The sequence below is a fragment of the Oryctolagus cuniculus genome, chromosome 20 (genome assembly GCF_964237555.1).
Source record: "Oryctolagus cuniculus chromosome 20, mOryCun1.1, whole genome shotgun sequence".
Lineage (NCBI taxonomy): Eukaryota > Metazoa > Chordata > Mammalia > Lagomorpha > Leporidae > Oryctolagus > Oryctolagus cuniculus.
In genome coordinates, this window is record NC_091451.1 from 15,010,710 (window position 1) to 15,024,130 (window position 13,421).

A 13,421-nucleotide genomic window follows, 5' to 3' on the forward strand; every position below is an offset into this window, starting at 1 on the left:
AGGGAATCCAAAGGGTAACAAGAAATTTTGGGGCAGGGAAGGACTAATAATCTCGGCTGTGGATCCATTATTTAAATTGCTTTTGGAAAACAGGGAGATACCCAGTGGGAAATCTATAGCTCAAGCCGTCACCAAGAGGTTGGCTTGGACACCAGGCGTTCTAATTATTCCTAACACATTGTATTACAAACAGAAGCCAGCCAGAGGTCATGTCAGCAATTTCAGTCACAGGGAAATAGAACAGAATTTTAAAATAACATCAGAGTATACCACATAAAGTTAAGTATCATTTTAAATATGTGTGCTGATGTATTTCTGAGTACTAGGTTGCTATGTGAAAAGTTTTCTGACACAGAGGGAGAGGAGGAGGAGGAATAGGAGCAGCAGCAGCAGGAACAGGAACCTAATGCACGTGTCTGAATTGCTATAACACAAAGCAGACAACTCCTGGGACCCAGTAATTCTACAATTCACCTCAATGAGATACTGGAAGTAAAATTAGGAGTCCTTTTAGCATTCCGTTCTTTAGAATCCCAACCACAGTGAACTTCCCAAGGCAGAATTCCCCCTCTTCTCACCTCCAGAGAACACTTTGGTGTTCCCACTGTTGAAAGCCAGGCAAAAAATGTTGGAGTGGTGCTCTCCTTTGAGCTGGATGGGCTTGACCCTGGAGTGGATGGCTTGTTCCATATGCCATAGCAGGACCCGGCGGTCGTCTCCTCCTGGAGAGGGGTAAGAATCTCGGTTAAAACAGGCGACAGCACAAGGCTGACACTTGATTTTACCAGCCACCAATCCCTTCCTTTCTAAAACCGTACTTCCTCAACTCCCTAAGACTAACAGGCACATAAACCCAATCCCTCCTCACTTGTGCCTAAGCAGGCCCAAGATCCCTCTGTAGGTTACTCACTCTCTCCCAGGAACTGAAGCTTAAAGAGATACACAGAGATTAGAAGGGATGAGCACGGACAGACTCCCAAATCCATCCTCTTCCTATCTTCTCAGAGACCTTGTTGTTTACATCTCTTCCTTTCCTATCTAGAATCTGTCACTGAAGTCCTGTTTCGTCTAACAGAACTTGAGTTGATTTCTACTGCTCACAACCAAAGAATTCTAAAGTAAAATATTTTTAGATACGAGTTTTCAAAGCAACCTCCTCCGTGCGATCATCATCTACAGAACACTGATAAATGACAACCAGGGAACTGCCTGCCTTTCACAGTAGCAGGCGCTAGACAAGAAGCTCAGCCCAGCTCCTACCTCTGCTGCTCTCAACAGTCTGAATTAAACGAGCAATATTACACCGTGAGAATCAGTTCCCAGTAGTGAAAAATTCTTCATAAATTCTTTATATTTGCAGATGCCTTTAAAGAGTCTGGAAGGACAAGCCGACCACTAACAACGGTTACTACCTACAGGGAATATGATTAGAAGAGAGGCAGAAGGGGGGCCGGCGCTGTGGTGTTGTGGGGAAAGCCACTGTCTGCAACACCAGCATCCCATATAGGCACCACTTCATGTCCCAGCTGCTCCACTTCTGACCCAAAAAAAAGCAGAAAATGGCCCAAGTGTTTGGGACCCTGTCACCCATGTGGGAGACCCAGATTAAGTTCCTGGCTTCTGGCTTTGGCCTGACTCAGGCCTGGCCATTACGGTCAACTGGAGAGTGAACCAGTGGGACAGAAGATCGATCTCTGTCTCTCCCTCTCTCTCTGTAACTCTTTGAAATAAAATAAATAAATTTTTAAAGAAAGAAAAAGAAGTAGAGGGTAGATGAGTTTTTTGTTTTACTTTATATATATATATATATTTTTTTTTTTAAGATTTATTTACATGAAAGTCAAAGTGACAATGAAGAAGAGACAGAGAGAGAGAGACAAAGATCCTCCACCCACTGATTGACAGCCCACACAGCCAGGGCTGAGACTGGAAGCAAGTGGTAGGATTCAGAACGGCACTTCAATATCAGATGCCAGTGCTGCATGTAGCAGCGTTACCAGCCACATCACGAAGTGGGCCCATTTGGCTTTCTCTCTGGCTCCCTTTTTTTTTTTTAATTTATTAATTTATTTGAAAGTCAGAGTTACAGAGAGATAGAGATCTTCAATCCACTGGTCCACTCCCCAGATAGCCCCAGTGGCCAAGACCAAGTCAGGCTGAAGCCAGGAACCAGAAGCTTCATCCAGGTCTCCCACATGGGTAGCAGGTACCCAAACACTTGGGCCATCTTCTGCTTTTTTTTCCAGCCATTAGCAGGGAACTGGACTGGAAGCAGAGCAGCCAAGACTTAAGCTAGCACTCCAATATGGAACACCAGCACTGCAGGAGGCAGCTTACCCTGCCGTTGCACAGACCTGGACCCTATGTAAAACAAATTTTAAAACGCTCCATTGGGGCCGACACTGTGGTGCAGTAGGTTAATCCTCTGCCTGTGGCGCCAGCATCCCATATGGGTGCCGGTTCTAGTCCCGGCTGCTTGTTCTCCCACCCAGCTCTCTGCTATGGCCTGGGAAAGCAGTGGAAGATGGCCCAAGTCCTTGAGCCCCTGCACCAGCATGAGAGAGCAGGAAGAAGCTCCTGGCTCCTGGCTTCGGATCGGTGCAGCTCCAGCAGTTGCAGCCATTTGGGGAGTGAACCAGCGGTCAGAAGACCTTTCTTTCTGTCTCTCCCTCTCACAGTCTGTAACTCTACCTTTCAAATAAAAAAATAAAATTCAAAAAACAAAACACTCCATTGACAGCAGGACTCTTACTGGTTTTGCTTACTGTGGAATCCCAGTACCTAAACGGATGTCCCAAAGAGTAGGTACTGAATGAATGTTTATGTTTGCATATTTATGCTCGTATCTGCAGTCATACCTAGATGGCTTTAACAGAAGGTGTTTATAAAACCTATCATAATTGTAAGGCTGGCACTAGAAGACTTGTCTTATTGTGGTAAAATATATATAACATGAACTTCACCACTTTAACCATTTTAAGTGTACAATTCAATGGCATTAAGTCTATATTTATGTTGCCATACATAACTACTACCCATCTCCAAAACATTTTTGTCACCCCAAGCTGAAACCCTATAACCAACAATTCCTGCAAGCCCATGGTAAAAATCACTGTTCTGCCTTCTGTCTTTATGAATTTAACTCTCCAGGTGCCTCGTGTAAGTGGAATCATACAGCATTTCTTCTTTTTTTAATTTTGGTCCTCCTGTTTTTTATTAAAAAGATTTATTTATTTATTTGAAAGAGTTACACAGAGAGAGGAGAGACAGAAAGAGAGAAAGAGGTCTTCCATCCACTGGTTCACTCCCCAGTCGGCTACAATGGCTACAGTTGCACTGATCCAAAGTCAGGAGCCAGGAGCTTCTTCTGGGTTCCCATTCAGGTGCAGGGGCCCAAGCACTTGGGCCATCTTCTACTGCTTTCCCAGGCCATAGCAGAGAGCTGGATCGGAAGTGAAGCAGCTGGGACTCGAACCGGCGCCCATATGGGATGCCAGCACTGCAGGTGGTGGCTTTATCCACTATGCCACAGCGCTGGCCTCATACAATATTTCTCCTTTTGGGTCTGACTTCGCATAATGTCTTCAAGGTTCATCAGTGTTGTAGCGCATGTAAAAATTTCATTTCTTTGTAAGGCCAAACAATACTCTGTTGTATAGATATATTTTTAATCTATGTTTTATTTACTCATTCATCAAGCAATCGGCATTTGGATCATCTTTTGGCTATTTTAAATAACACTGTTAAAAACATGAGTGCAAAATATCTGTCTGAGCCCCTACTTCAATTATTTTGGGTATATGTTGTTGAAAAACTTTTAATTTTTACTCACTTCTGTACTGCTAGATTTTCTGCCATAAACATATTTCTTTATAATAAAAATTAAAAGATACAGTAGCCAAATCATACTTATTTTACCCAGAACCCTATCCTGAAAAACTGATCTTTGCACCTTGAGTTCCTTTATTTCATGAGTTCCTCCGTTCTTCCATCATTGCTCAAAACCAAGCTCTGTGTCCTCCAAAATATTTCATTATCTACTAGAACAATCCCTGAAGTGCAGCCCACAGTGTTCTGTGTTTATGATTCCAACTGAGTTCTCTGGCCTTGGAGGGTCTCTAAATTCTGTATCTCATAAAAACTCACCACTTTATAAAACATCAAGTTAAGGAAATGAAAATAGTGATTTAGGTTTCTGTTTTATTAATGAAAACGACACAAAGGGCTTTTCGTCCTGCTGATAGATTTAGACATGGCATGGCGTTTCAGTTCTCTAGTCTCCACTTGGAGGCAACGAGTCAGGACTTAACAATGTTTTCGCAACTGTATTTTTTAAGGATTTATTTATTTATTTTGAAAAGTCACAGTTACACAGAGAGAGGGATAGATAGAGAGGGAGAGAGATAAGACAGAGAAAATCTTTGATCCACTGGTTCATTACCCAGATGGCCACAACAGTTGGTACTGGGCCAGATGGAAGCCAAGAGTCAAGAGCTTCATCCAGGTCTCACACACGGGTGGCAGGGGCCCAAACACTTGGGTCATCTTCCACTGATTTCCCCATGTCATTAGCAGGGAACTGGATCAGAAGTGGAGCACCCAGGACATGAACAGAAGCCATCTGGGATGCCGGTGTCACAGGCAGTGGCTTTACCCACTGCTCCACAATACCAGCCCCTACTGTATTTTTTTTTTTACATTAGAAAACTATTTCTCTATACCCAGGTCTCTATCAAAAGTGGGAAAATAGGGGCAGGCACTGTGGTGCAGCAAGTTAAGCCACCACTCGGGACACCCACATCAGACTACCTGGCTTAAGTCCTGACTACTCTGTATCTGATCCAGTTTCCAGCTAACGTCCATCCCAGGAGGCAGCAAACGACAGCTCAAGTACTTGAGTTCCTACCACCCATGTGGGAGACCTGGATGGATCTCCATGCTCCTGGCTTTAACCTGACCCAGTCCCGGCTATTGTAGCCATTTGCGGAATAAACAGTGAATGGAAGGTGTTTCTCTTTTACTCTTTCAAATAAATAAGAATAAACGTTTTTTAAGTGGAAATTAAGAAGGCCCACATGGGTGTGCATTTGGCCTATGGTTAAGGCACAGTTCATGTGCCCAGGACCCACATCACCGCAGTACCTGGGCCTGATGCACAGTCCCAGCTCCCGATTACAGCTGCATGCAGTCGGAACCCGGCAGCAGTGGTGATGCCTCAGCTAACTAGGTTTCCACCACTCACGTGGACGACCTCTACTGAGTTCCCACCATCTGGTTTGGGCATGGCCCAGCCCAGCCATCCTGGACATTCGAGGAGTGAACCAGTAGATGAGAGCGCTCCCTCCTGCATGCGCTCTCTTTCTCCCTCTGTCTCTCAAATAAAAGAAAAACATTTTTTAAAGAGGTCCATATCTTTCTTCTACTAGCTCATGTTTCTAATCTAACCTCCCTGAGCCTCAGATTCGTCAAATAAAAAATGAAGATCATAATGGCTCTTTCATCCCCAAAGGTTTTATAAAGCCAAGTACAAGAGTTAATAAGTTACGAAGATGATACAGCAAGTACAGATGAGCTTAGATTCAAAAGCAAGTAGTTAAAACTCTACAGCTCCCACTCATAACCATTACTCTATTGCCAACCATACAGAACAAAAAACGAACCATAACTGACGAAGCAATTCATAGGTGAAGAACTAATTCTCTGCATCAGTAACATAACTCAAAAAATGTTTATGGAAGAACAACATAAGGAAGCACATGAGTAAAATTATTAGTAGATTAAACTGGAGTCAACTGAAACCAGGATAGGGTTGTCTGGAATTACAAGCATTCTTAGCAAAGCACAGAACTGGTTCTGGCTTACTATCTACAATATACAAAGAATTTCCACCAACAATTTTTAAAACTCCAAAGGGAAAAGAGGCAAAGGATGTGACAGCTCACAGCAAACAGATATTATAGAAGATCTGAAACTACAGTAATCAGGAAAATGCAAATTATAATTTAGACACATTTTCACAAAGTGGCACGAGGAAACACATAAGAATGTTCACAGCATCAAAAGAGGGGCTGGCACTGTGGTGTAATGGGTTGGCCACTACCTGCAGTGCTAGCATCCTATATGGGTGCCGGTTCATGTCCCGGTTGCTCCACTTCCAATCCAGCTCCTTGCTAATGCTCTTGGGAAAGCAGTGGAAGAGGGCCCAAGTGCTTGGGCCCCTGCACCAAGGTGGGAGACCCAGAAGCTCCTGCCTCCTTGCTTTGGTCTGGCCCAGCCCCAGCCATTGCAGGCACCTGGGGAGTGAATCAGCAGTTGGAAGACTTCTCTTTCTCTCTGCCTTTCCCTCTCTGTAACTCTGCCTTTCAAATAAATAAATGAATCTTTTAAAAACAAAAAATGTCAAAAGAAAACTGTAAGCAACATAAATATCTATCAATTTAGGAATAGGTAAATCCCTTTGTCATACAAATACAAACAAAATCTAAACATAATAGAACATCACAAGGTAGTTAAATCAGAGATATGTTCCAACACGAAAAAAATCTTGAAAATCTAGTGGTAAGTAATAAAAGTAAGTTTCAGAAGTAAATGAAAGGGATAAAATTTACATAACACCTAATTACATTTTAAAATATATAAAACATTACTATATATTATCTATATTATTTATGAATACACATTTATAAAAGAGGGCCAGCGCCGCGGCTCACTAGGCTAATCCTCCACCTTGCGGCGCCGGCACACCGGGTTCTAGTCCCGGTCGGGGCGCCGGATTCTGTCCCGGTTGCCCCTCTTCCAGGCCAGCTCTCTGCTTCCAGGCCAGGGAGTGCAGTGGAGGATGGCCCAAGTACTTGGTCCCTGCACCTGCATGGGAGACCAGGAGAAGCACCTGGCTCCTGCCATCGGATCGGTGCGGTGCGCCGGCCGCAGCGCGCCGGCCGCGGCGGCCATTGGAGGGTGAACCAACGGCAAAGGAAGACCTTTCTCTCTGTCTCTCTCTCTCACTGTCCACTCTGCCTGTCAAAAAAAAAAAAAAAAAAAAAAAAAAAAAAAGGGAAGAAAGAAAGGGATGGATGGAGGCAAAGGAAAAAAGGCATAGAGGGAGGGAAGAACAGAGTGAGAGAGAGAGAAACAAAAACAACTTTTAAATACCTTATACCAAAGAAGATATAAAGATGGCAAACAAGGATATGTAAAGATGTACCACATCATATGTCATCAGGAATACACAAATTAAAACAAGATATTGGGGCTGGTGCTGTGGCATACATAGTAGGCTAAGCCTTCGCCTGTGGTGCCGGCAACCCATGTGGGTGCCAGTTCAATCCCTGGCTCTCCTCTTCTGATCCAGCTTTCTGCTTACAGCCTGGGAAAGCAGCAGAAGATGGCCCAAGTGTTTGGGCCTCTGCACCCACGTAGGAGATCCAGAAGAAGCTCCTGGCTCCTGATGGGTTCAGCTCTGGCCGCTGCAGCCCCTTGGGGAGTGAACCAGCGGATAGAAGACCTTCCTCTCTGTCTCTCCCTCTCTGTCTGTAACTTCCTCTCTGTCTCTCCCTCTCTCTGTCTGTAACTCTGCCTCTCAAATAAATTAATAAAATCTTAAAACACACACACACACACACACACACACACAATCACCACACATGTATTAAGATGGCCAAAATCTGGAACAAAGACATCAGATGATGACAAAGATGTAGAACAACAAGCACTCCCATGAGAGTGCAAGACAGTACAGCCAATCTGAAAGTTTGGCAGTTTCTTACAAAACTAAACATACTCTTACTATTTGATCCACCAATCATGCTCCTTAGTATTTACCCAAAATAGTTGAAAACTCATTTCCATATAAAGATTTGCAGGTGGATGTTTATAGTAGCTTTATTCATAATTGCCAAAACTTGGAAACATCAGGATGTCCTTCAGAAATAGTATTGCTCAGTGCTTTAAAAAAAAAAAAAGCAACTCTCAAGGCATGAGACATGGCGAACTTTAAATGTATATTACTAAGTGAAAAAAAAAAGTCAATTCAAAAAGGCTTTCTCCGGTGCCACGGCTCACTAGGCTAATCCTCCGCCTTGCGGCACCGGCACACCGGGTTCTAGTCCCGGTCGGGGCGCCGGATTCTGTCCCAGTTGCCCCTCTTCCAGGCCAGCTCTCTGCTGTGGCCAGGGAGTGCAGTGGAGGATGGCCCAAGTGCTTGGGCCCTGCACCCCATGGGAGACCAGGATAAGTATCTGGCTCCTGCCATCGAATCAGCGCAGTGCGCAGGCCGCAGCGCACCGGCTGCGGTGGCCATTGGAGGGTGAACCAACTGCAAAGGAAGACCTTTCTCTATGTCTTTCTCTCTCACTGTCCACTCTGCCTGTCAAAAAAAAAAAAAAAAAAAAGGCTTTCATACATTTTATATGATTCTAACAATATAACATTATTTTTGAGGAAAACTTCAGAGACCATAGAAAGTTCAGTTGTTGTCAAGGTTTTGGGAAATTGAAGAGGCACAGCACAATGGGTTTTTAGAGCAGTAAAAATCCTCCAAACAACATAAATGATATATACATATCATTATACATTTGTCCAAATTCGATGGATTATACAAGACCATGAATAGGCCCTCATGTAAACCATGGACTCTAGGTGATTATGGTGTGTCAATATATTCTCATCATTGTGACAAAAATATCATCCAGGTGGAGGATGCTGATAGTGGGGAAGGCTACGTAGGTGTGGGGACTACGTAGGTGTGGGGACATCTCTGTACTTCCTCTAAATTATGTTGACAAACTAAACCTGCTCTAAAGACAAAAACTAAAAAAGTAATAAATGGGATGTAAATTTACCAAATTATCAACATTCTGTCAAATCCAATTGGTATCTCTCTACTTTATGTTCAAATATTTCATTTTATGTCTCAGGTATAAATAGTCACACTGTGGTTTTGTCAAAAAAGAAGAAAGTCTTTAACAGGAAGGGATGCATACTGAGGTAGGTGAAATGGTCTATGTTAGAATTTCCTTTAAAAATTCCTGGGAGAAAAAGATGGTAGGGGAATAGTTGATTTTTAAGATTGGACAATTGCCGTTCCTGTGTATACCTTACTGTTCTATGCATGAACATTTCCATAATAAAAATTTTGGACTTGTAAAAACTGTTCATGATAGGAAAAAAAATTTAAGAAAATAAGACTTTATGAAGAAGCCGGCGCCGCGGCTCACTAGGCTAATCCTCCGCCTTGCGGCACCGGCACACCGGGTTCTAGTCCCGGTCGGGGTGCCGGATTCTGTCCCGGTTGCCCCTCTTCCAGGCCAGCTCTCTGCTTCCAGGCCTGGGAGTGCAGTGGAGGATGGCCCAAGTGCTTGGGCCCTGCACCCCACGGGAGACCAGGAGAAGTACCTGGCTCCTGCCATCGGATCAGCGCGGTGCGCCGGCCGCGGTGGCCATTGGAGGGTGAACCAACGGCAAAGGAAGACCTTTCTCTCTGTCTCTCTCTCTCACTGTCCACTCTTCCTGTCAAAAAAAAAAAAAAAAAAAAGACTTTATGAAGGACTGGGATAGTCATGGCAAAGAAATATAACTGAGGGCACCTCTATGTTTATTCACAGACCCATGCCAGGCAGCACAATCTCACTTAAATTAGAGGAGCAAGGAGGGGGAAAAGTTCTATTAAAAACAGGGTATCTGTACCTTTGTACTCAATGTTATAACCATTCTTGGTCTAAGGTCTTCCCCAGTTACTCAGACAGCATTATCATTCTAGGCATTTATAGGTTGATTTAACTTTGTCAAATGCTTAGGAATTCAAAATGCATGGCTATGTTGTTGAGTGCCTCCAGATCATTCAAATGATGTGTGCTTGGTACCTATCACAATGTAAGAGCCCAAGAATCGCTGAGGCAATAATTACTACTGTGGCAGGGTTCTCCCTTTCCCTCATGCTCTCCCTCCCATTTCCTTAGGGAAGGTACTGAGAGGCCTGTGCAAAGATCCGGTGTTGGTAAAAATCTCAATGGGCACAAACTGAAGTGTAATCTGAACTGCTGGGCTGCTCTAAAGCCAGCAGAGGGAGCAGAACAGCTGAGCCCAGACCTCTGATCCCACAAAGCAAAGGCAGGCTGGGGAAGCAAGGGGTGGGTGAAAGTTCCACGGTTCTCCTGTCTCTTTGAATCACCTCGTCAATTAAAACAAGGCAGAGGTCAATTGTGTATTTGCACACAGAGAGACTGCTGACTTGCAAACAGTCCCAGTTCTGTGAGGCTGGCAGTTAAGTGCATCCAGGGTCAGCCTCAGAAGAGGAGACCAGCTCTGGCCTCTGAGGGCATTTGAAGAAGAGCACAGAGAGCTCTCAGGAAGGTGGCCTTTCTGCTTGGTGCCAGTGCCACCCAAGGCACAAGCAGAGACCAAGCCTTCTGTACCTAGTTTCCTCACAAATTATTGCTTAAATTCAACTCATCTGAGAATCCAAGAGAATATAGCTACTGCAATTCTGATTATGAAGGGATAATTTCATTTTGCACTAAAATCACTAATTCAGGTCTGGCATTGTGGAGCAGTGAGTTAAGCCCGCCGCCTGTAATGTCAGCATCCCACATGACTGTGGGTTCGAGTCCCAGATGCTCCACTTCGAGCCAGGTACCTGCTATTATGCCTGGGAAAGTAGCAGAGGACAGCTGAAGTCCTTGAGCCCTGCACCCATGTGAGAGACTTGGATGGATTCCCAGGGTCCTAGGTTTGGCATGGTGCCCAACTGGAGTCATTTGGGGAGTGAACCAGAAGATAGCAGATCACTCTCTCTCTCCCTCTCTCTCTCTCTGTGCCTTTCTCTAACTTTGCCTTTCAAATAAATAGTTTTTTTTTTTTAAATATCACTAATTTGTCAAATTAAAAATAATATGATCAGGGACAGGTGCTGTGGTGTAGCACGTAAAGCGCCGTCTGCAGCACCAGCATCCCATATGGGTATCAGTTTTTGAGTCCCGGCTGCTCCACTTCCAATCCAGCTCCCTGCTAATGCACTGGGAAAGCGGCTGAAGATGGCCCAAGCACCCACATGGGAGACCCAGAAGAAGCTCCTGGATCCTGATAGGCCCAGCTCTGGACGTCGTGGCCATCTGGGGAGTGAACCAGCAGATGGAAGATCTCTCTCTCTTTGTAACTCTACCTTTCTTTTTTTTTTTTTTTTTTCCCTACCTTTCAAATAAATAAATCTTAAAAAAAAAAAAAAAAAAAAAATTGGCCAGCACTGTGGCGTAGAGGGTAAAGACGCCACCTGCAGTGCCAGCATCCCATATGGACGCCAATTCATGTCCTGGCTACTCCACTTCTAATCCAGTTCTCTACTATGACCTGGGAAGGCAGTAGAGGATGGCCCAAGAAGCTCCTGGCTCCTGGCTTCAGATTGGCACAGCTTCTGCTGGTGCAGCCATCTAGGGAGTGAAACAGCAGATAGAAGACCTCTCTCTCTGCCTCTGCAACTCTGACTCTCAAGTAAACAAATAAAATCTTAATAAATAAATAAATAAATAAGGGCTGAAGCTGTGGCACAGCGGGTTAATGTCCTGGCCTGAAGTGCCAGCATCCCATATGGGTACCAGTTCTAATCCCTCTTCCGATCCAGCTCTCTGCTTTGGCCTGGTAAAGCAGTGGAAGATGGCCCAAGTCCTTGGGCCACTGCACCCACGTGGGAGACCTAGAAGATGCTCCTGGCTCCTGGCTTTGGATCAGTGCAGCTCCGGCTGTTGTGGCCAATTGGGGAGTGAACCAGTGGATGGAAGACCTTTCTCTCTGCCTCTCTCTGTATAACTGACTTTCAAATAAATAAATAAATCTTTTAAAAATAAATCAATAAAAATAAAAACAAGATATGTGAGACATATCTTCTGAGACATGCAGGCTGAGTCTAGAAATCATTGACATTTGTATTGAAGTTCATTTCATACACACACATCTCATTTAATCCTCATTTGTGAGTTAAGAATTATGCAGACTGCTTTTCTAGAAAAGGATCACAAAGACAAACTGACTTGCTGACGGTCCAAGGGGCTGGGCCCAGAGACTAAAAATAAGCTGTACCCATTCTACCAACACCCAGAGGCCAGAACACCACCCACAATTCCTAAGGATTTTTATATTTGTATACTGGGAAGAAAAGTATTTTGCATTTTTGTCCCCATTTAATGACTGGCTTTAAAAAAATATTTTTAAAAAAATTTTCAAGGAGCCGGCCCCATGGCACAGTAGGTTAATCTTCTACCTGCGGCGCTGGCATTCCCATATGTAGTCCTGGCTGCCCCTCTTCCAATCTAGCTCTCTGCTATGGCCTGGGGTAGCAGTAGAAGATGGCCCAAGTCCTTGGACCCCTGCACCCACGTGGGAGGCCCGGAAGAAGCTCTTGGCTCCTGGCTTCAAATCTGTGCAGCTCTGGCCAATATGGCCATTTGGGGAGTGAAGCAGCAGACAGAAGACCTTTCTGTCTCTCCCTCTCACTGTCTGTAACTCTAACTCTCAAATAAAATCTTAAAAACATTTCCACATTGTTGTGCATGTTTTCATCTCTCCAAACACAAATTCTATACCCAGTATTCATTCCCCATAACCCTGACAATCACCATTCTTCCTTTATAAACACCATCTGTTTCTCCACATTTCACTACTCAAGGTACCTCATAGGCTCCAAGTAAGTGAAATCATATGCAATATTTGTCTTCTTGTGACTGGCTTATTACACGTAGCACAGTATCTTCAAGGTTCATCTATGTCATAGCATGTGTCAGAATTGCACTCCTCTTAGAAGCTGAATAATATTCTACTGTATATACAGGATGACATTTTGTTTTTGCATTCATCCACTGATGGATACTTGATTTGCTTCCACCTTTTGGCTACTGTGAATAACACTGTTTGGAACATGAGTACAAATATCTGTGTAAGTTTTTTTTTTTTTTTTTAATTTTTTTTTTGACAGGCAGAGTGGACAGTGAGAGAGAGAGAGACAGAGAGAAAGGTCTTCCTTTGCCATTGGTTCACCCTCCAATGGACGCCGCGGCCAGCGCGCTGCGGCCGGCGCACCGCGCTGATCCGAAGGCAGAAGCCAGGTACTTATCCTGGTCTCCCGTGGGGTGCAGGGCCCAAGCACTTGGGCCATCCTCCACTGCACTCCCAGGCCTGGAAGCAGAGAGCTGGCCTGGAAGAGGGGCAACCGGGACAGAATCCGGCACCCCGACCGGGACTAGAACCCGGTGTGCTGGCGCCGCAAGGCGGAAGATTAGCCTAGTGAGCCATGGCGCTGGCCTCTTTCTTTCAATTACTATGAGTACATATACAGAAGTGAAATTATTGGATCAGTGAAATTATTGGTAATTCTATTTAGTTTTTTGAGAAACTGCCATACTGTCGTTTTCCACAGTGGTTGTACTGTTTTATAT

General features: G+C 44.4%; 1 protein-coding gene across 4 annotated transcripts in view; it reads right to left on the minus strand.

The window, feature by feature from the left end:
- Window positions 1-13,421, minus strand: part of DCAF5 (DDB1 and CUL4 associated factor 5) — a 106,849-nt gene that overhangs the window by 72,907 nt on the left and 20,521 nt on the right. For all 4 annotated transcript variants that reach the window (XM_008271825.4, XM_051826322.2, XM_070065145.1 and 1 more), the window contains exon 2: window positions 579-722. In XM_008271825.4, coding sequence (XP_008270047.1) covers window positions 579-722 — 144 coding nt within the window. The remainder of the gene's footprint in view (window positions 1-578; window positions 723-13,421) is intronic.